General features: G+C 40.1%; 1 protein-coding gene across 2 annotated transcripts in view; it reads right to left on the reverse strand.

The window, feature by feature from the left end:
* Positions 1-1,790: 1,790 nt before the first annotated feature.
* The window catches only part of MTHFD1L (methylenetetrahydrofolate dehydrogenase (NADP+ dependent) 1 like), a 219,306-nt gene continuing 199,968 nt past the window's right edge, over positions 1,791-21,128 (reverse strand). For both annotated transcript variants that reach the window (XM_026649763.2, XM_026649762.2), the window contains exons 27-28: positions 9,436-9,544; positions 1,791-2,781 (exon numbers count right to left, since the gene is read on the reverse strand). In XM_026649763.2, coding sequence (XP_026505548.1) covers positions 9,455-9,544 — 90 coding nt within the window. In that variant the 3' untranslated portion in view covers positions 1,791-2,781; positions 9,436-9,454. The remainder of the gene's footprint in view (positions 2,782-9,435; positions 9,545-21,128) is intronic.

Genomic DNA, 21,128 nt, shown 5'->3' on the forward strand with positions numbered 1-21,128 from the left:
ATGCCTTGGAACCATCAGAGTCCCATCTTTACTGTAACTCCATGCTAGAGGTCTAAGTTACAACACAGTAGTCCTCATAGCTAAAATATGTTTCACTCTTGCACTTTGGAAGGAGCATTATGTCAACTGTGCCCCCAGTACATGCTGCTGTCTCACTAGAGCCCAAGGCTCTGGCACAGGTAGGGTACACAGTTAAAACAAGGTTCAATCCCTGCAAGACTAAACTCTTTAAAAAAACTGGTTAGAGAACCATGTGATGTAATGGAGTCCCCAAACATGGTGGGAATGGCGATGTAAACAGGACCAAAGAGACATTGTTCAAGCCTATAACATATATAGACATGAGTAAGCTGGGTGGAGCACCACTGGAGGATGTCACTTGGGAAATAAACTATTTCTGGTCATTATTTCACTGTTTTAACTTAAAAGGACAATGATATATTGTCTCTCCGGACCCCATTGTTGTGTTGCTCTTTTATTGAAGGAACCAGTTCATGAGCATTTCCTGAGAAGGAGCACTTTGAAAAGCTTGAAAATACAATATTCGGTGTATTTTCAGAATCCTCTTTTATTCTGGATTGCTGTCAGAAAAAAAGTTCAAAGAAAGAAGAGTCAGTTACTGTGGTGGTCTAAAAGCACACTGCGTGAGATTCTACTCAGCAATCTGCTGAATACTTGTTTAAATGAATATCCAATTCAGCTATGAGGCACACTCAGTTTTATATGTTAAGTATGATGGTTAAAAATGGAAAACATGATCTTGAGAGGCCCAAAATTCTGTCTCATATGAAAGCGCCATGGTTTCAAGAATGCTCTGCTTTTGTGACTACACATATGTATCCTGTTCACTACATACAGGATACACACTATATAGAAAAACCAGCATAGCAGGAGAAAGCCATAACAGTGTGCCTGAATATACCCAAGGACCCATAAAAGTGCAACACCCTGCTTTAGCAACCAACCCCATCACCATAAGCATCTCATCACACAGACAGCTTGTTTTTTTCATTGTGCGCCTTTCTTTTTGAAAACCAAGCCCTACCAGCTTGTAGTTCTTGAATACGAGCGTAGAAAACTGGCTTCATCTCTTTTTTAAATTATAAATTGCATGTAATAATCAAACTAGAGAAGTGTTGAGAAAATGAACCAAATCATTTAAAAACATTGGTTTATTAGGGTTCTTATCAGCCAGATCCTCCATGGCAGAAGTGGTGTCCTAGTGCAATGCATTCTCGGGTGACAGAGCAGCTGGAGCTCACTAATGTGACTTTTGGAGGTTCAGGACTTTTGTTTGTGCCCAGAAATAACTGAAAGGTGTCAACATTTTGCTACTGGAAACCTAAATGAGGCCATATTCAAGTGTTAAATATGAGCATTATTTCTGCATAAGACACCAGACATTTTTAGCAGCTGGCCCTTACATCTAGTGAGATAATTATGTGGACTTGGTTGATGATGTACAATGTATTATCTGAGTAGCATGACATTTGGGGCTGTTCTCCATTTTACTAGGTGGTGTTGTAATAATGTGTTTTGAATGTCCAAAATATTGCAGAGGAGTTCACTGAATGAATCAGGTCAAAGGAACATGTGCATTAGGAGGAAGACCCTTCTTTCAGGCACATATTTGGAAAATAAACAGCAACAATGAGAAAGGAAATACTCAAAAGTAACCTGATAAATATGTTGTGTGTGAAAGTTTGCCCTACTGTAGCAGTGATTCATTCAATGGGCACTCAAAGAAAGTCAAAAGAACTGCTCCATTTTGGATTTTTGACATGCTACAGAGGGGGGCTGGTGCATGGGGATAGCATACTGCAACCCCCAAATAAAGAATGGTCAGTTTTCACTGGCAGTACCACCTGCTGACTGTAAATGCAACACCAGACCCTCAATTTTGCACTGCAAGAAAAACCCTCTAGAATAATGACAATAACCCACTTCACTGGGAAACAAGGTTGGAGGTTGATATTTTTCAAAAAACTGACAAGACAGACATTCCTTCTGTCTCCTTAGACAGCTGATTTTAAAAAGAAACAAAGCTTGTTGACATTTGGGATTTATAGCCGAGATACTGAACAAAATAGACCAAAAACACTGTAGAACTGGTAACAAGCACCTTTGACAGATAAAAGTACCTATGACTATGGGACACACTATGTTTTAAGTTTTTCAAAGCTGTTTGCCCACAGAGGAAATACAAATTCTGTATTAAAGAAGTCTTGTTTGTTATTCTTCAACAGTCCCCTCATTTGAAATTTGGCTCTTCCCCAGCAGTGCCCATAGCAACACTTGCTGATAACTCAGAAATGTGCAGCTAATTTGTGTGTGGTTTCAGCTCCTGAATGCCAGCAGCTGAACTGTACTCTTTCAAGAGCAACAGGCTTTATAAGGCCGTGTAATCCCGTTTATGTTAATTTTTTAGACAGCCATTGACAAGGGAAATACTTTTGTTAGCAGCTCAAATAAAGAATACAAAATCCTGGAGTGGAAAATTTCACCTTTCTGTTCACACCATTTTATCGACAAAACAAACATTCAGAAATGCAAGCAATAGTAAGCATGGCAAAAAATTTCTCTCCACTAAACCAAGAATAAATTAGTTTGTAACAAACTTTTTTTTTTTATGTCATAAAAATGGGTAGAAGGAAGAGTAGATTTTTTTCCTCTTTGGTCTATCCTGATATCCCTCCAGAGACACATAACAGGCATATTTCAAATTCACTCTTGTCTCCTATTGCAGGAAATAGTGACGTAGCAGTTTGTATTTTCAGAATTCTGGAAAAGAAGAAAAGTATTGCAGTGATAATTTTCATTGGTTGAAGAAACAGGAATAAAGAAGCAAAAGGTATGACAAGAGGCTCTGTAATGTTTCAATGGTAGAAGTTTTTACCCTGAGCATAATTAGATCAAATATTTAACTATACCATGTGCTACAAATAACATACACCTCTACCCCGATATAACATGAATTTGGATATAACGCAGTAAAGCAGAGCTCCGGGCAGGGCCCGCTCCAGGCACCAGCTTCTCAAGCAGGTGCTTGGGGCGGCCGCTCCGGAGAGGGGCAGCACGTCCAGGTATTCGGCGGCAATTCGGCGGACGGTCCCTCACTCCGCCTGGGAGTGAAGGACCTCCCGCCGAATTGCTGCCGCAGATCGCGATCGCGGCTTTTTTTTTTTTTTTGGGCTGCTTGGGGCGGCCAAAACCCTGGAGCCGGCCCTGGCTCCAGGGACGGGGCTGCGCACTCCGGCGGATCAAAGCAAGTTCGATATAACGCGGTTTCACCTATAATGTGGTAAGATTTTTTGGCTCCTGAGGACAGCGTTATATCGGGGTAGAGGTGTATTTCCACTTAATACAAACCCTTTCTGTATATCCATTGGAAGTAAAACACAAAACACACACACACACACACACACATGCCAGCACTACTATGGGCTCTTGAAGAGGTGACATTTTGCAATAAAGAGTTCCATTGACTTAAAACTTGGTGCATAGAATTTTGGAACGTTTTTGTTAAAGTGATAAAAAAAACCCCAACAAGATGCATTTTCAACAAGAACTGATCAAGAAACTAAAACAATATAAACATTTGTGGTTTTCAAATCAACTTTTAATCACCTTTCCAGGAGGAAAACACAAATGATTCACTAGTAGTGAAGCCTAATTAAGAATAATCTCAACCCGTTTATATGGGGAGAAAGTCATCAGCAAACGGATCTGGGGGAAATAGAGCATACAAAATTACAATCCCAACCCCAATATCTAACAACAATTAGGAAAGCAAACAGAAATCTGGAGTGTATCAACAGCAGAATAAAGCACAACTCACAAGAGATAAAAGAACAGGAGTACTTGTGGCACCTTAGAGACTAACAAATTTATTAGAGCATAAGCTACAGCCCACGAAAGCTTATGCTCTAATAAATTTGTTAGTCTCTAAGGTGCCACAAGTACTCCTGTTCTTTTTGCGGATACAGACTAACACGGCTGCTACTCTGAAACCTGTCACAAGAGATAGTTATGGCAATGTAACAAGGCGGCTGGTGGGATCACAAGTGAAGTACTGTGCTATAATTTTTGATGAGGTAGCATCTACCACCCCCAATTTGTAATTGGATCCCATTGTGTGAGGTACTGTATATAGGGATAAAGAAGATGGGGTATTTGTTAAATCTAACAGGTTGAAGGGGTGAGGACTGCTGTTGACTTGCTTTGTGTTACCTGTTCCTCTATTTAAATAGATGTGAGCCCATGGTGAAAGGATATGTAGGCTTTTTAGAAATTTAAATAAATATATTTGTGGAGTCATATTACACGGATTCTAGTGAAGAATTAGGAAAAATTCAGAAGGGGCACAGTCAAGAGTCACCGTGGTTATCATTATGTGGAAAGGTTATTAAAATGGGCTTAGAGGATGAAGCCCTGGCCCATTGAAGTCAATGGTAGGTCTGCCAGGCAGTGGGGCTAGGATTTCATCCAGAGTCATTAAAAATCTGAATAGGACATGACTGAACTTCTGAGGAGTAAAATTTCTAGAGGATAACAGATACAAAAGAAGGGAACTGGGAATGGAATGTGTTGGGAAACGTTTTGCTACACAGGCTGTAATTAATGCATACAATGCACTAAGAAAGGCAGCAGATGACTCTACAATGTATTCTCAAGGAGTTATGCAGGCAATTAAAAGACCCAAACGTGACAAGTACATGCAGAAGCTGGGAAGGTAGAAAGACCATAATAGACTAAGTACAGTTTAGCTCAGTATCGGGGGTAGCAGTGTTAGTCTTTAAGGTGCCACCAGACTCCTTGTTGTTTTTGTAGATACAGACTAACAGATTTATTTGGGCATAAGCTTTCGTGGGTAAAAACCTCACTTCTTTTTACCCACGAAAGCTTATGCCCAAATAAATCTGTTAGTCTTTAAGGTGCCACCAGACTCCTTGTTGTTTTTACAGTTTAGTTCGTCTCTCTCTTTCTCACACATACCCTGCTTTAACAATCTTTCTTCCTCACATGTTCTTATCCCTAATTCTCCATCTCTCCCCAGGGTAGCAATATAAGGAGAGTGTAAAATCAGCAAAGGTTAGCAGTACAGTAATATTTGGATGTAAAATCAAGGGATAATTCTAAAAATGTGGATTTGTATACATGGAGATTTTAGATTCTTCTGTTTTCTTAAGGGGACTTAAGTGTAGGAAAATGCTCCGTCCCCACCCATATCAGAGGCCCATCATGGCTGGGAAAAGGTAAACTGGATAAGTTCCTTCAAGATCCAGTCACACTGTGTGTTTATGATGTTGCTAGGTAGTGACATGATGTACTTGCTTCTCCTTTCCCTGTGGCAAAAAGATAGTTTCTTCTACAGACCTCCAAACTCCTCCTGCCTAAAATGCAGGATTGGTATAGACTGGAAGGGGAATAAAGGTAAACTTGGAAAGAAAGGGGAGGGAAAAGAATGACAAAAGGAGAAAAAAGAATGAGAGATTTCAAGAATATCTTTTCCAGGTGACTATGTCTGAATGAATACAGGCTAAAACTCCTCTCAAACAGTTTTCTATTCTCTGCCATCAGGCAGTTGTAGTCTCCTGTTTTGTGCTTCCTTCTGGGTTTTATGCACCTCACAATGCCTTGCATAAGATGACCTAGGTTAACAGCTCTTTAGAAAAGCTGCAGAAGTGCCACAGTATCAGTTCTTTATGCTGCAAAGCATCCTGCTTCACCTCAGCCCTGGAAGGAAGTGTAAAATGCAAAAACATGACTGATAGCTGGGGCCTTCCCTGGTCACAAGAAGTCAAGGACAATGAAAGAATGGAAGTCTGGTAACTGGTAAGAGGAGGGTAGATACAGGAGACACCTAATACATCTAGTTTCAGAGAGTTGGACCAAAAGACAAAGTGAAAAGGGCTTCTTGTCATCCATAGCGTGGGATCCCTCTAGCCTCTCTTTCCCAGATCTTTTCAGATCCAGAGCACAAATAACCCAACAGCTTGCTCTTCTTTTAGTTCCTCCAGCTGGCACAATTGCCTCTATCTAGCCCAATGTCACTGGCTGGTCTCCCTAAGAAACTCTGTAGTGAGCTCTGGTCAAGTGTAGGTAGTCTCTTGGTTTATCCAAGGCCGTGATCAACTGTCTTGATGTTTTTGGTCTTTTGGCCTCGAGATGAAAATCTTGTCTTTGTTTCTGGGACCTTGAAGTGAAAAAATTCTCTGCTTAGGGAGTAAGTGTCAACTTTTCCCTGTTAAGTATCTCATTAAGCAGTGGAGGTTGGGTGGGGCAATAATGAGTGATGAAGAATTATATAGTAGTGGGGAATTAGCTGATTCCCTTGAATGCTTATTGTCAGATTTTTAAAGGCTTGGATGTTTTTTAATGGTGCACGGTACATTTTGCAAAGAAAGTGTGAAGTTGTCTTTTGAGTGTTGGCTGCATTTGATTGAAAAACATTTTCAACCTTGACTTTTTTTCAATTAATTTTTTGGTTAGAATACTCTAAAAATTCATACAAACTCCAAGCTACACCACAGTACACATCGTGGTTTGTACTATTCTGCAGAATCTTGTAAGAACTATCACCAGCTTTATTAACAGTATTGGCAAGTAAGGTAGACTGATGGAGTCCAAAGCTTAGCTCAGTCTTAGCAAGGCACACCACAGAATTGTTTCTAGTAGCAAAAACTTTGCCTACTTGAATATCCTTATAAAGCCTCATGAGGTTAAGCATTGCGCTGAGTGGGATACAGAATGCATGGTAGCACAATTGTTCTCAGTTAGGCATGTGTGTTTATAATGAAACAGCTGTAGTTCTTGGACTAATCTCTGAATACTTTACAATTGCCACATCTTAGCTGGCAAAATACAATATTACTGTAATTTACATTATACACCATGACCACAACAAAAGTGTTTCAATCAAGCAGACAGAAAATTACTGTATCTGTCTTCGTATGAACACACCCACGCATACCTCTGTGCAGTCCATCTGCCCTTGGGGCAGACTGCTTCAGTGCCGAGACCTTTCTCATGGGTGAAAAATGAACTCGGAAAATGATTCTTGACTAGGCTAATATAAGTCAGTTTATGATAGCACATATAATTTGTGGTGGGAAAAAAATGAGAGCTCAAAATTGGGGGAAGGGTTTTTTTGTTTTAAATTCTGCCATTTCTCTTATTTCCCTGTCTTTAGCTCTACCACTTTTTTTCCCAGGTCCCTAGAAAGCCTAATGAACTTCTTATTCAGATCTCAGCATTTTGGGAGTGAAGGGAAGATGCACAAAGAGTTCATAGGGTAACAGTCTTTTTCAGAGGTGCTGAACACCCATCGCTTTCATTGGAGTTAATGGGACCAGCGTATCCATAGCACTTCGGAAAATCAGAACACTTATTAGGTGCCTAACTGTAGGTACCTAAGTTGGAAAATCTAGGCCCATATTTTTCAACATACGGTATTATGGTCAAAATGTCTTCAGAACTCAAACTCACAGGGTTCTCTCCTCATGTGGTTGATATTACCAGCACATCCCCAATAGATTCATAGCCTTACTATTATATGCTGGGATGCAGATGATTCTCAAGAACCTGATTAGAGTTTAATTTACTGGCATTTCCTTTTCAACCCCAAAAGATACCCAAGCTGATTAAAAAACCAAGTTCAATATTTTCACTTTGTATATTACTCCAGAGCAAAGTCCTTTATAGTTGGAAGGAGAGTTTCTTATTTGTTTTCTGACTATTGTTCTTGAAGATATATGTAGCAAAAAGAAAACTCTTTCTTGCCCTTTGGGTATGATGGTCTTTAACAAGACTAAAAGTAGCAAACATGTTGGTTGAACCACTTCACTGAAGAAAGCACATGCGTCTGTGTATAGGTCTTACCTTAGGATTCTGCTGTCATTTTAGATTGTTCAAAGAGGATCACATGCCACTTTCTGAGCAAATACCCATCTAGTTTATCGTGTTAATAATTCCTCCCAAAATAACAGGGTATGTACCAAGAAATACCATGCATAGAGCTACACAGCAGTAAAATAGCCAAAGGCACTTAGTACATAAGATAATTGTCGAAACCTATCATTTAACTTTCAGTCTAACCAGTTTTTGCTGTAATAGAAAGAACACAGGAAAATGTAAGTCTGCTCTGACCGGATTGAAGGATACTATCTTATAGCATAGGCAAATGAACAGTTAATTTTGCTTTTTTGGGGTACTTGGGGCATATTAAAATGAAGTAAACCTATTTATCCTAAATATAGGGCAGGCAAAGAATAGCTAGAACGTAGCGTCACTGTGAAGAATCTGAGAGTTACCATGTATGATATACTGAATGAGTAACAGTAACAAAAAAGCCACATTAGTTGATTTTATACAGGGTTATTATGTCTAAAGAGAGGCAATTATTCTACACCACTTGGCATGTTCTAAGCCTCAACTGGAGTTCTGAATTCAGTTTTGGTAACCACTTTGATTTTAAAAGATGGACCAGCTAGAGGAAGTTTAGAGTAAAAAGGATGAGGGGCTTGGAAAACGCACCTTCTCAGGAAAGATGAAAAGACCTGGATTTGAAAAGTGTGCAGAAAAACAAATGAGAGAAAAAAAAAAGTCTTTAAATACATACAATAAATATATTGTTTGCTGTGTTGTAGCCATATTGGTCCCAGGCTATGAGACAGACAAGGTGGGTGAGGTAATCTCTTTTATTGGACCAACTTCTGTTGGTGAGAGAGACAAGCTTTTGAGCTACACAGAGCTCTTCTTCAGGTCTGTGAAATGTAATCAGGTAGCTGTGACATGCTAATAACCTTTCCTACACCTGAGGAAGAGCTCTGTGGAGCCTGAAAGCTTATCCCCTCTTTCACCAACAGAAGTTGGTCCAATAAAAGAGATTACATCACCCACCTTGTCTCTCTCAAATATATTGTCATATGATAGAGAGGACAGGGGTCAATTAGTCTCTATTTAAGAGGACAGAATGAAGAGTAATAATGGGTTTATGATGGGGGCAGAATTTTTTCTGGAAAAACTACTGGGAAAATCTATGTAACAACAAAAACAGGCTGTGAAAGGGAATCACCATCAGAGGCAATATGCGAGGTTAGACTAGACACATCTATTAGGGATGATTTCAGAAAATAAAAGCCCTTTTGATTGGCCCTGTGGAAGGCCAGATACTCACCTGGTATAGTTTGACATAGCTCCATTAAAGCCAATGGGCCAAGCCAATTTATACCAATTGAGGACTTAGTACCAGCCATTACCATATACCGATACAATATGATGCAATAATGAAACAAATATTTCCCAAACCTCAATACTGATTCCTTGATGTATCAATGACAAAACCTCTATCAATTTCTTACTCCTGGAACTAATTAGTAGTTTTGTAAAGTGAGAAAGAAAACAGCCCATTAAACACTGTTACACATAACCCACCTGAACTTGGAGACCTCTCTCAAAACAACCCTTTAACTTGCTCTGTGTCTGGATCAAGGTCAATGTCATAGAAGCAAGGCCTTGTAGGAAGTCCTGGCATGGTGCTCATCTGTGGGGACAATAAAATAAAGTTACACTCCTGCAACTGTATGCGGATAATCACACTGTGCATATACACCTTTGATGACGTGAAAGGCTAGATTGTTCTTCATGGACTCAACTACAGCTGCAATTTTTTTTAAAATGTCAAACCATCTGCTACTTCAATTTATTTTTTAAATCTGAGCCTATGAGAGACAGGAAAGGGGAAAAATAAAAACTGTTACACAGTTTAAGGTTGTAAACTAGGAAGACGCAAGAGTGACCTTCTTCACAAAATGCAGACACACACTGGATTTCTTTGTGCCTCTGAGTATTTATCCATTTAAAGTTATGATACCAGGAATTTTGTAGATCAAAGTAAAGGGCAATACTACATGAATTCCCCTGGTACTACACACACATTAAACTGTGAATGAAAGCAGCACACAGCAAAGGAATTAGCCGTAACACCTTCATGACTATGAATGCTTAATTAACACCAAGAGTGAACTGAGATAAAATAAATAAATTAATGGAGATATCCTTAGAACTGGAAGGGACCTTGAAAGGTCATTGAGTCCAGTCCCCTGCCTTCAGTAGCAGGACCAAGTACTGATTTTGCCCCAGATCCCTAGGTGGCCCCCTCAAGGATTGAACTCACAACCCTGGGTTTAGCAGGCCAATGCTCAAACCACTGAGGTATCCCTCCCTCCCTTTAATTATTTTAATTAAAATAAATTATGAGTGATTCCTAATTCATCATTTAGGAGTTCCCAGCTCTTGGGCTCCATGCATTTTTCTTGAGAGTTCCCAGCACCAAGAAGTTATAGAGCCCGTAGTGAGCGCTACAATGCACTAAAGTAGTAACAGTTCCAGGAGAAGATCCAATCCCTATACATTGGCTGAAATATAAAGCCACAAAAGCCTGATTATTTCTAATTACTCGTAATTAAGGCCCTGCTCCAGGATAGCACTTCAGCATATGCTTAACTTTAAATAATGGGAGTAGTCTCAAATACTGCCTACTTCTAGTTTCACCTGGATTACTTATGCTACTATTATTTATTATCTGTATTGCAGTAGCACCTTTCAAAAATCGCTAAGTGACTTAGGAGCCCATTTTCATAAGTGTTGTAAGCAGTTAGGAACCCTACATCTCATTATGCTCCTCAATTGCTTTTGAAAATAGGACTTAGGGTCCTAAATCACTTAAACATTTTTGAGAATTTTAATCCCTGTCATGGACCATGGCCCTGTACAAACAGGCAATGAAGTAATGGCCCTTGTCCCAAGGAGATTACAATCTAACTAAGGCTACATCTACACTATGAGCTTGGGGTGCGATTCCCAGCTTGTGCAGACATACTCACTCTGAACTAGCGCACTAAAAACTGTAGTGTAGCCAAGGTGCACAGGCTATCTTCCCTGATTACAAACTCGCCCACACCCTCAGGGTACATACTCAGTGTGGCTAGACATGCTGCTGCCTGTGCTACCCTGGCTACACTATTATTTTTAGTGTGCTAGCTCAGACGAGAGCTAGCAGGAGTATATCTGTGGGAGCTGGGAAATCACACACTTGGCTTGTAGTGGAGACATAGCCTATATGTGCTTAAAGTTAAGCATGTGCTCAAGTGTTCAGTCTATTTGCATCAAAATCTTATTAAAAACAAAAAAAGATGTATAGACTTTTGAGGTCCAGGATCTCAGCCAGGATAAATCAGTATAGGTCCACTAAAGCCAATATTCAATCTGGCCCTGAGGGTCTCTCCTTAAAATAAATGTATGTATCTGCTAGGGAAATGACATTTTCTCTGGCCACAGTGAGAGCTGCACCATGCTGATGGTTCTCAGGAAAGGAAAACATATGCTTGCTATTTTAGCCCCAGAGAGCCAAATTTATTGGTCCCTCTCTGACGGGAATTGTTTCTAGTTCTCTATAAGTCAACCTGTTTTAATGCATGTACAATGATCTAGTTAGCATTACCCACTGCTTTACACTGCAACTGTGCTTTGAAATCTAGTTTAGATTTACTATTACAATAGTGGAAAAGAAACAACATCACTTAAGACTTCCTCACAAAAACTTAAATACCCATGTATATTATATAAAGTAACTCCTCTTTCCCTCCTTGCGTTAATCCCAGGGGGAAAGGAGTTCAGATTACATGGATTAGTGATATATTCGGTCTTCTTCTAATCTAGACCAACTGCTGATAGGAAAAAAAAATTCAGACATTACATTTCCTAATTTTTTTTTAAAATAGTTTCAATTTAGTCATTTGTGGTCTTTTATTACATTACAGGGATACGAAACCCCGCTAGTTTGCATTAAACAGAGGCTCTTACTCAAAACACAGCATTGTGTAATTACATATGTATTACGCTGGCCTGGCTTCTTGGGGAATGTTGACACTGCAATCTCAGGTATGACTGCAGTCCTGATAGATGTACCGACACTAGCTTTACCTGTGCTAGCGCAGCTAAAAATAACAGTGTAGACATAGCAGGACAGGCTTCAGTGTGGACTAGCAATGCAAGTATGTATCTAGCATCTCTGGGGTGCTGGCTCAGCCCTTGCTACCACATTGACGCTGCTGTTTTTGGCCATGCTAGAACGGGTGTGTCTACCCATGCTGCAATCACACCTCAGATTGCAGCGCAGACATACCCCTGGCTAAAATCTGGGATATTGTCTTTTCTCTGGGGACCATATCCTGCAATTGCAGGGGATGCACTAATTGGGATAGCAGGTTTTTTCCCATTTGTGACTTCTCAAATTTAAGGACTTACCTTGATATGAAACTGCCTTAATAAAATTTACAACATTACATGTACACACCTCCCCTGAGACTTTGGTTTCTGGCTGTATTGGAGATGGCCTTGCTATAACCCAGAGAAAGTGAGCTCCCAAGTTCCCTATAACTTGTAAAGTAGATCTACAGATATGTACATCCAACCGCATGGACAGTCTTCATTCACTCTATATAAACATCACATCCTAACATCACCGATTCTAAATTAAAGTCAAACATTTTTTTAATTAGTTAATACCATGGGCCAGATTCTCTGCTCGTATAAATCACTCAGAGGCCACTAAAGTCAATGGAGTGATGCAGATTTACACCAGTTGAGGATCAGTCCCTGTGCTTCTAATTCCTTGCAGAGCGACAACCAACATGATTTTCATTAACAGATGACAAACATTTGAATTTTCTGAAGCGTGAATTCCAAACACTTTAATATTAATGCAGGGGGCTGTAACTCTTCTGACACTGAGGAATGAAGTCAACACAAGGGAGTAATTTCAACTGTATTAAAATCCCTGCTGCATAAAAAAGTATATTTTATCTGAATCACAGTACAGAAAACATCTTCTGTCTCAGTGTATCACAGAGTAAAATTGACATGCCTTGTCAGTTTCACCATTGCCCGCAGTTCTGAATAGCAATGGTGAACCAGAGTAGATTCTCTGCTGTTGCCAGTTGTATGCACAAATGTAACACAGGACAGAATTTGGCCCTTTATCTTTACTGCAGGGTCACATAGGAGATGATGGCTGGATGGTTTAGGGGATTATTACTGAGTGATCCCCTCACTAGTGCTCCACTACTTTATGAAAATTAAAAGGAAATGATAGAAAGAAGGTTGCTCAGTAGATTGCAAAGCAGTGACAATAGGTTTGACAGGCTTACTTTCTGCATGGCTGCATATTCAGAAGCAAAGCTCCCTCCCCTCCCCTGCTTTCTACTTTCTCCCAAAAGAGTACAGGGTGGGATTAGTGTTTGTGAGTTTATAGGCTGATCCCAAACCCAGCAGGTAGAACTCAGAAGCCCTCCGGAGGTATTGGGAGCCTGGATCTTCATGTACAGAGGGTCTTGTTAATCTGCCACTGGTTGCTACACATGCTGTACCTGCTCAGTGGATAAATAAAAGACTTCAGTCTCCAAGGCTTTTTCATCTTAAATAAGCACTGAATTGACACCAGTATTTTAAAAGTAAAAAATAGAAGCAGATAATGGGCTTTGAAAGAGCAAATTCTCCTATGAAAAGAAATCACTTTGGTAATTAGCCAGTCTTCAGCAGGAAAAATGCACTGAAACAGCAAATAAGAACTTCACACTCCTACAGTGCCTTTCATGCACACCAGATCCTGATGTGTCTCACAGTTTACACATCATATATACTACACAGGGATCACTTCACCCACCACTGATATTCAGTGACCTCTAAAATGTAATGTGGCTGCTAAGTAACACCACACAGCAAGGCTACAAAAACAGGTTAGGGTAAGTAGCCGTGAATGAGAATGTTATCCAAATGAAACTACAGGTGGAATTTGGGTAGGCAGAATAAAACTACCCAAACTGGAATCAGAGCAAGACTATGGCTATCACATCTTCTCTTGCCAAAACTGCAATGGAACTTCAGTAGCCACGGGTGGCGTGGACTTCAAGTTTAAACTCTTCATTCAATATATCTGAATGTTTTCTCCAGCCAAGAAATCTCATCTACCAAGAATTCACACAGGTTTTAAACATCTGCTAAGAAACGCAACAAGGGAATTGGGGCAAGTTTGTAGGAACTCCCTTGGATCAATAATTTCCGATAAGATATTTGCAATTCTCTACCAACCCCTGAAAGCTTTCTTTTAACTCTGCACTACAGCCAATAATCCTTTAGATTTTGTGATAGGCGCAACACTTGTGTTGATGGCTACACTATTATGTGCATGTGGTTATTGTATTACATAAACAATAAGGTTTGGAGGAAAAAGCAATATGCTTTAAATATAAAAGTTATTGTGGGGATTATGTTAATAATTATACTTCTTGGAAACCAACACTGGCAAAAGTAAAGCATGATTTTAGTTGAAAAAGGTCTAATACAACCGCTATCTGTCTTACGTATTTATGATGTTGGAGTTTCATACACATACCTAGACAAAAAGGTAGAAGGATACTTATGATTCCTTACAAGAGCAGGGTGTCAGTTATTCTTAAAGAAGCTTCATTAAGGATGTTCTCAGAAATCTTGCTAATATTGAGCTACATCTAATTTTCCTTTTCGGGGAAGGGTGGTGAAAGTTCATTTAGAAAGTTGTGGTAGTAGCACTCTGGTAGTTTCTGCAAACCTCCGGTCTCCTCAATCCCAGTCAACCATGTTTTAGGCCAGGGGTCGGCAACCTTTCAGAAGTGGTGTGCCGAGTCTTCATTTATTCACTCTAATTTAAGGTTTCGCGTGCCGGTAATACATTTTAACGTTTTTAGAAGGTCTCTTTCTCGAAGTCTATAATATATAACTAAACTATTGTTGTATGTAAAGTAAATAAGGTTTTTAAAATGTTTTAAGAAGCTTCATTTACCCTGGACTGGTGGCCAAGACCCGGGCAGTGTGAGTGCCACTGAAAATCAGCTCACGTGCCGCCTTCGGCACACGTGCCATAGGTTGCCTACCCCTGTTTTAGGCCTTGGTACTGGACAGAAAATGCTCTGGTTGAGTTTAATGATTAATTCTTAGTGATCACAGAAGATAAAAGGTAGGATTTTCAAAAGCCCTCAGCATTAGCCTAACTCTGCTATCACTGAAATCAAGGGGAGATTTACCATTGACTCCTAGAGTGTCTTTTGCTGATTGTTATGGATGTGACAGCAGCCTTTGATATTATTAATCGCCAGGTATTGCTGAGATGCCTACAATCCCTAAAAGAGTTGGACTAACTCACGCTACATGGCCTCTGTTCCTTTCTTCATGAAAGAGAGAAACTTTGGACAATTGCTTGTGGCACTTCTAGAATTGAATCCCACTGTCTGCTAGCGAAAGTAACATTTTAAGCTATAAAAAGCAACAGAGAGTCCTGTGGCACCTTGAAGACTAACAGATGTATTGCAGCATAAGCTTGCATGGGTGAATACCCACTTCGTCAGAAGCTTATGCTCCAATACATCTGTTAGTCTTCAAGGTGCCACAGGACTCTCTGTTGCTTTTTACAGATCCAGACTAACACAGCTACCAATCTGATACTTGATTTTAAGCTATTTAATTCTCAGATTAGTTAAGTACATGTGTTTGTTGGATATGTCCACTACAGATAATTTGTTATATTTGTAACGGATTTTATTCTTGCAATAATGTCTCAGCAAATTTAATCAACACATTAAATTATTGTTTACATACAGATCTCTATAGAGGATACACTAGTTTCTTGCCAAGAACTGGTTGGAGGTTTTTTATCAGTTTTTAAAAAGGATTTATTCCATAAAGAGGAACTTATTTGCTGACTTCCTTGGGTGCATATTATTCAATCAATATAATTGAGCTAAATAGCTATTGTATATACAGGACTTGGCTTTGCTGTAGCTGTAAAGTTCAAAGACAATCAATGACAATACAGGAAAAAGGATGAGCCATTTCTGATTCTGTTTTTCTCCATATTACTGGTACTTCACTTTTGCCCAGCATTGCTGTCACATGTGCTATACTAAATGCTAAATAATACATATCAGAATCTCAATCCACCTGCATTTTAGGCATTTCTAAAGTGCTTATTGCTACAACAGTTAGGCACTCTTCTGACAAATAAAAGACATTTGGTGTTGTATCTTCTGACTCGCCTACAGGCAAACTGATCTTCTGAAGTCACAGAGAAATGTGTTGGAGTTAATGTGGCTACGTGGGTGAGTAAATGTTCACCACTTACCCCCTTACCAGCTTGACCCCTGTGCAGAGGGCCAGACAGAAGGCCTGTATACCATTTAAGTCTCACCTAAATGCTAATCTGAAGCCATAGGTGATGCATAAGGCCTAGGCACAGGGATGAATTTCACCCCAGTGTGAGTTACAGTTGCACAATCAGGCTCTGAGATTCTGTTAACCAGATTTGTCAAGGTTTCCCAACAGGAACTATTTTGCTTAGCTTCCTCTTTTTATTATACAGCTGCCTATCAGTGCTTGACGTAACCTGTCTCTTATTTCCAATATATAAACAAATAAAATTAAAAATCCTTATAGGAGCTGACAATGCCTTAGCTGTATTAGCACAATGGTATGATTTTAAAAACAGATGGCTTGAGTTCTACAAGCAATTCATGTTTAGTGACTTTCAGATACAGTTCAACATCTGTCTGCTTTACAAGCATGGTAAGATCTGTAAATTAGGGGAAAAAAACAGAAGATTATGCATCTCAGAAAAAGAGTTGAAACCAAAAGAATACAGGATATGAAAAATCTTTGAAGAACTCAGTCAGGAAATTTCTCCTTGTTGCGGTTTATGGAGTTATGTTGCTCCCACTGTGGAATCTGAGTTATTCACATTATCTAATTGTGTCCTTTTGCTAATTAAACAATCTGAGACAATTCTGAACCCCTTGAAACTGTACAGAGAGCAGATGATGTTTCTCAAGGGAACATGGCAGACTTATAACTTGGGATAGTTTATCAATAAAATCCTAAAAGGGAGGATTGTATATTCTCTACCCTCTCAACTAAAATCAATACACGAGAAAAACTCCATTTATGAAGATCACTGCATGCATGCAGGCGTTATGTTTAATTTGGTTTTATCATTACACATAAATACACAGGGGCAGCTCCTAAACCAGTGGTACTCAAACTTTTCCTGTCACGCACCCCCTTACCATGGAATCTGTCCATGCCTCCCCCCCATTACTGCATAGTTGGCTCATCAGAGGAGCGTGGGCTGCAGGCAGAGCTGGAGGCTAAACTGGGGATGGGGGAGGAGCTGGGGCAAGAGGCAGAGCTGGCCTGGGGGTGGAGAGGGAACGAGGGCAGAGCTGGGCTGCGGGGGGCACAGGGGTCAGGGCAGAGCTGCAGCTGGGGCTGGAACTAAGCTGGGGTCAAAGTGGGGCTGGGTGGTGCTACCCCCCTACCCTCCATGGGGGCTAGCCCAAGCCCTGCTGCACTCGCCCCTGAACGTTCCTCCGTGCTCCCTAGAGGGGGTGCACCCCACAGTTTGGGGACCACTCTCCTAAACTGATGTGAAGGAACTATGGTTATTTACACCAGCTGAGGATCTGGCCAACAATTTTCTTTGCTTGAATTACTCACAATTTTAATGTCTGTGGAGCTAGAGAGACCTCGTTGGCCAGAAGCAATCGTGTAGGTCCTTGATACTGCAAACACTTACACAGGTTCTTAATCTTAAGCATGGGAGTAATCTCACTGACATCCATCAGACTTGTACATCAACACAGGTCAATTTACAGAATTGAGGCCCTATAAAACTTCAATAGTAGTTCACTTTTTCAATAAGAAAGTAAAATAGCCTAAAAGTGAAAGCAGAATGAGAGTAATTAAAAGAAGAAGAAAAGCAATATTTAATGCAAAGAAATACAGCTGATATGGCTGGCTTGAAGCAATAGAGGAAATATATCCCTGCTAAAGGAATGGTGTGGAGCTATTCCCAAGACAGAATTAGCTCTCTTAAGTGACCTTCAACCTGCCTCTTAAAAAAAAAAAAAAAATAGAACAAACCCTGAGATTGGAAAAACACATGCATAATGCAGGCAAGTTGGAGCTTTCTTGGAAAAGAATCAACGGTTTTAAAAAAACCTAATAAATTTAGACTTAGAAATTTCACTATTTCTCAAAAAAGCTATTGTACTAACTAAATCGTATTTTAAAAACATAATTTCAGCATCTTTCAGTGCCTCAAAACAAATACGTGGTTTATCAAAGTTGCTCAGCAACAATTTTTAGTCAGTGCTTAAAATAAAAGTTTAATTATAAGATTTTATGAAAATTTGTCCAAACCTGGTAATATTCAGACAATAAAATGAAGTTCACATTTCTTTTTTTTCTTTTTTTTGGGGGGGGGGGGAAGCTTAATATAAAGGAGGCTTGTTGCACTCAGAAGCCTCATAACAAGACACATAAAATGTTAATTCCTCCCAAAAGAACAAAATAATGCTTATAAAGAAGATCTGCAACTTTAATCACATTCTATTGTCTGCAAAGAAGAACTCTGCTTCACTGGCATGTTGCCTGATTTTAGGTGCTGACTACCGCCTGATATCAGTTTTTCCATTGTTTTTTTTCTGTGATGGCTTCTTAAGCAAGGGCTGGGACCCCACATGTTTGAGGTGTGCTGGAGTTGCTCTGCTTCAAGGAAGTATTGATAATCTCTGGCAATAAAAGAGACACACATTCCTCATCTGCTTTCACCATCCAGCTGGACTTTAAGATATTGGTTACTTTGCAGAAAGCCCTAAATGACCTGGGACCAGCCTATGTGAGTGATCACCCCTTTCTCTCACTGTCATATTGTCACAGTTCCAGACAGTAGATCGCTTGAGCTGGATTGCCCTTATACAAAAGGGGGGGGGGGGGACTGGCAGGGCTCTAAGACTCTGGAATTTGCTTCCCCTTTGGTCCTAAATAGTCCAGCTTTTGGGAACACCGCAAAAGACATCTGTTTCACCGGGGCTTTTGGAGAAGGCTCAGGCTATGCTTCCTAGATGATGGAAAGGAAGAAAGAGGTTTTTGTAGGTATATGGCTGGCCAAGTTCCTGTTGAATTTTAACACGGTTGACATTTAAATGTTATTGTGTGTATTAGGGAACATGGAGGCTTGGATGGGCATCTCTTTAGTTATTTCAAGAAAAATAAATAATTACATAAATAAATAAGTGAAGTGTATGGATATAACTCAAAAGTGAGTTGGGCGAATCTCCCTCAAAAAAGTAAAATATATTTGTGTATCACATACATGGCAGCAATTTCTCTAAGTTGAATAACTCTAGCATTTTCATCTTTGAAGATACAAAAGTACATCTGAAGCTGAAGAAAATTTGTCCCCTAATCACAATACAATACCAACCTTGTAGGTTTTACTTGAAAAATAATCACCTACTCTGAGATTGTGTGAGTCAAGTGTTCAGATGGAGCTTCCAGATTTGCGTGTCTACTTTGGGGACACACAATTCTCACAGTCACTTGTCCTAATATTATTATTTATCCACAGCATCCACAATATTCTTGGATGCTTTACAGATAATACAGAAATGTTGCCTGTCCTGAAGAGCTAACAGTCAAGGACATACATAATACAACAAGTGAGAGCTACAAACAGTAGGTAAAGAAATACGAGGATGAGAAAACTAGGGTTACAAATCTGAGATGACTTGTTCCAAAGTATGTTCCACAAAATTTCTCCATGACAAGCCACTAAAATCCCCCTTCAGTATAACATGCTCCATTACCCAACCCCCATCCTCCCTCATCATCCAACCAGCCTGACTCCACACAGCAACTCTGGATAGAGAGCATCTACACCTCCCATGAATGATTATCCTCTTCCCTCTACTTCACTTCTAATACCAGAGCCTCCACGGGCTGTTTCCATTCCTGACAAGCTGCCTGCTGATTAGAAAATGCTGATAAATTCTCTCAGGAAGAACTAGTCCATTGGAGGTGGCAGGAAAGGGGGTCCTATTTCATGTGGCTTCAGGGAGCATGGGTATCACTGATGCTTGGTGGCCCTGGGGTATTGTCCCTCAATTATCTGAATCATCTGGTGACCAGGACCAAATGTCAAACAACAGGTTCATTGACATCACAGGAATCCAGAGGCTGACAAGACAGAATTAGATAACAGTTTTCAAGTACATAAAAGGTTGTTACAAGGAGGAGGGAGAAAAATTGTTCTTCTTAACCTCTGAGGCTAGGACAAGAAGCAATGGGCTTAAATTGCAGCAAGTGTGGTTTACGTTGGACATTAGGAAAAACTTCTTGTCAGGGTGGTTAAGCACTGGATTAAATTTCTTAGGGAGGTTGTGGAATCTCCATCATTGGGGATTTTTAAGAACAGGTTGGACAAACACCCGTCAGGGATGGTCTAGATAACACTTAGTCCTGCCGTGAGTGCAGGGGACTGGACTAGATGATTCTAGTCCTATGATTCTATGTTCTATGTAACTCCCTCTTCCCTGCTGGTATCCAGGTTCCATAGAAAGAAGTGTTTTGGGGTGGGACTATCCCCCGAGCCCTGCTAGTGTAGCATCTCCAAACTAATTTTCTCTGCATTTATTGAAACCTGTACATTTCACACCCACTATTTTCCCACAAGGGCCAGCTATCTATAAATCAGGTATCATGGGGGAAAGTCCAATTCGGCACTGTGCTGCCCTACTATGGCATTTTGGTTAAAAGCCTCTTCTTTTCACATGGAATCTCAGCTGATTGCTGCTGACAGATTGACACCACTGCTGAAAATGTGAAGCCGCTATAAATCTTAGAAGATGAAGGAAAATGGTAGCAGGTAATTGCATAAAGCAGATGCAATGTGTGCTCAGTACTCAGCAAATTTCACTCCTTCCAATTACTGATGGCTTGGGAAAATGGCCAGGTTCACCTACCTAGGGTGACCAGATGTCCTGATTTTATAGGGACAGTCCCGAGTTTTGGGTCTTTTTCTTATATAGGATCCTATTACCCCCCTCCCCTCCCACACACACACCCACTGTCCCGATTTTTCACACTTGCTGTCTGGTCGCCCTAGGTTCACCTGCCCCTAACGGACACCAAATTTCAGCATTGAAAAACCCAAGAAGAATGCAAAATTTTACTGAGTAGAAAAATATGTAACTGTTGAT

This window comes from Terrapene carolina, unplaced genomic scaffold, assembly GCF_002925995.2.
Source record: "Terrapene carolina triunguis isolate 2854851 unplaced genomic scaffold, T_m_triunguis-2.0 Scaffold85, whole genome shotgun sequence".
Taxonomy (NCBI): domain Eukaryota; kingdom Metazoa; phylum Chordata; order Testudines; family Emydidae; genus Terrapene; species Terrapene triunguis.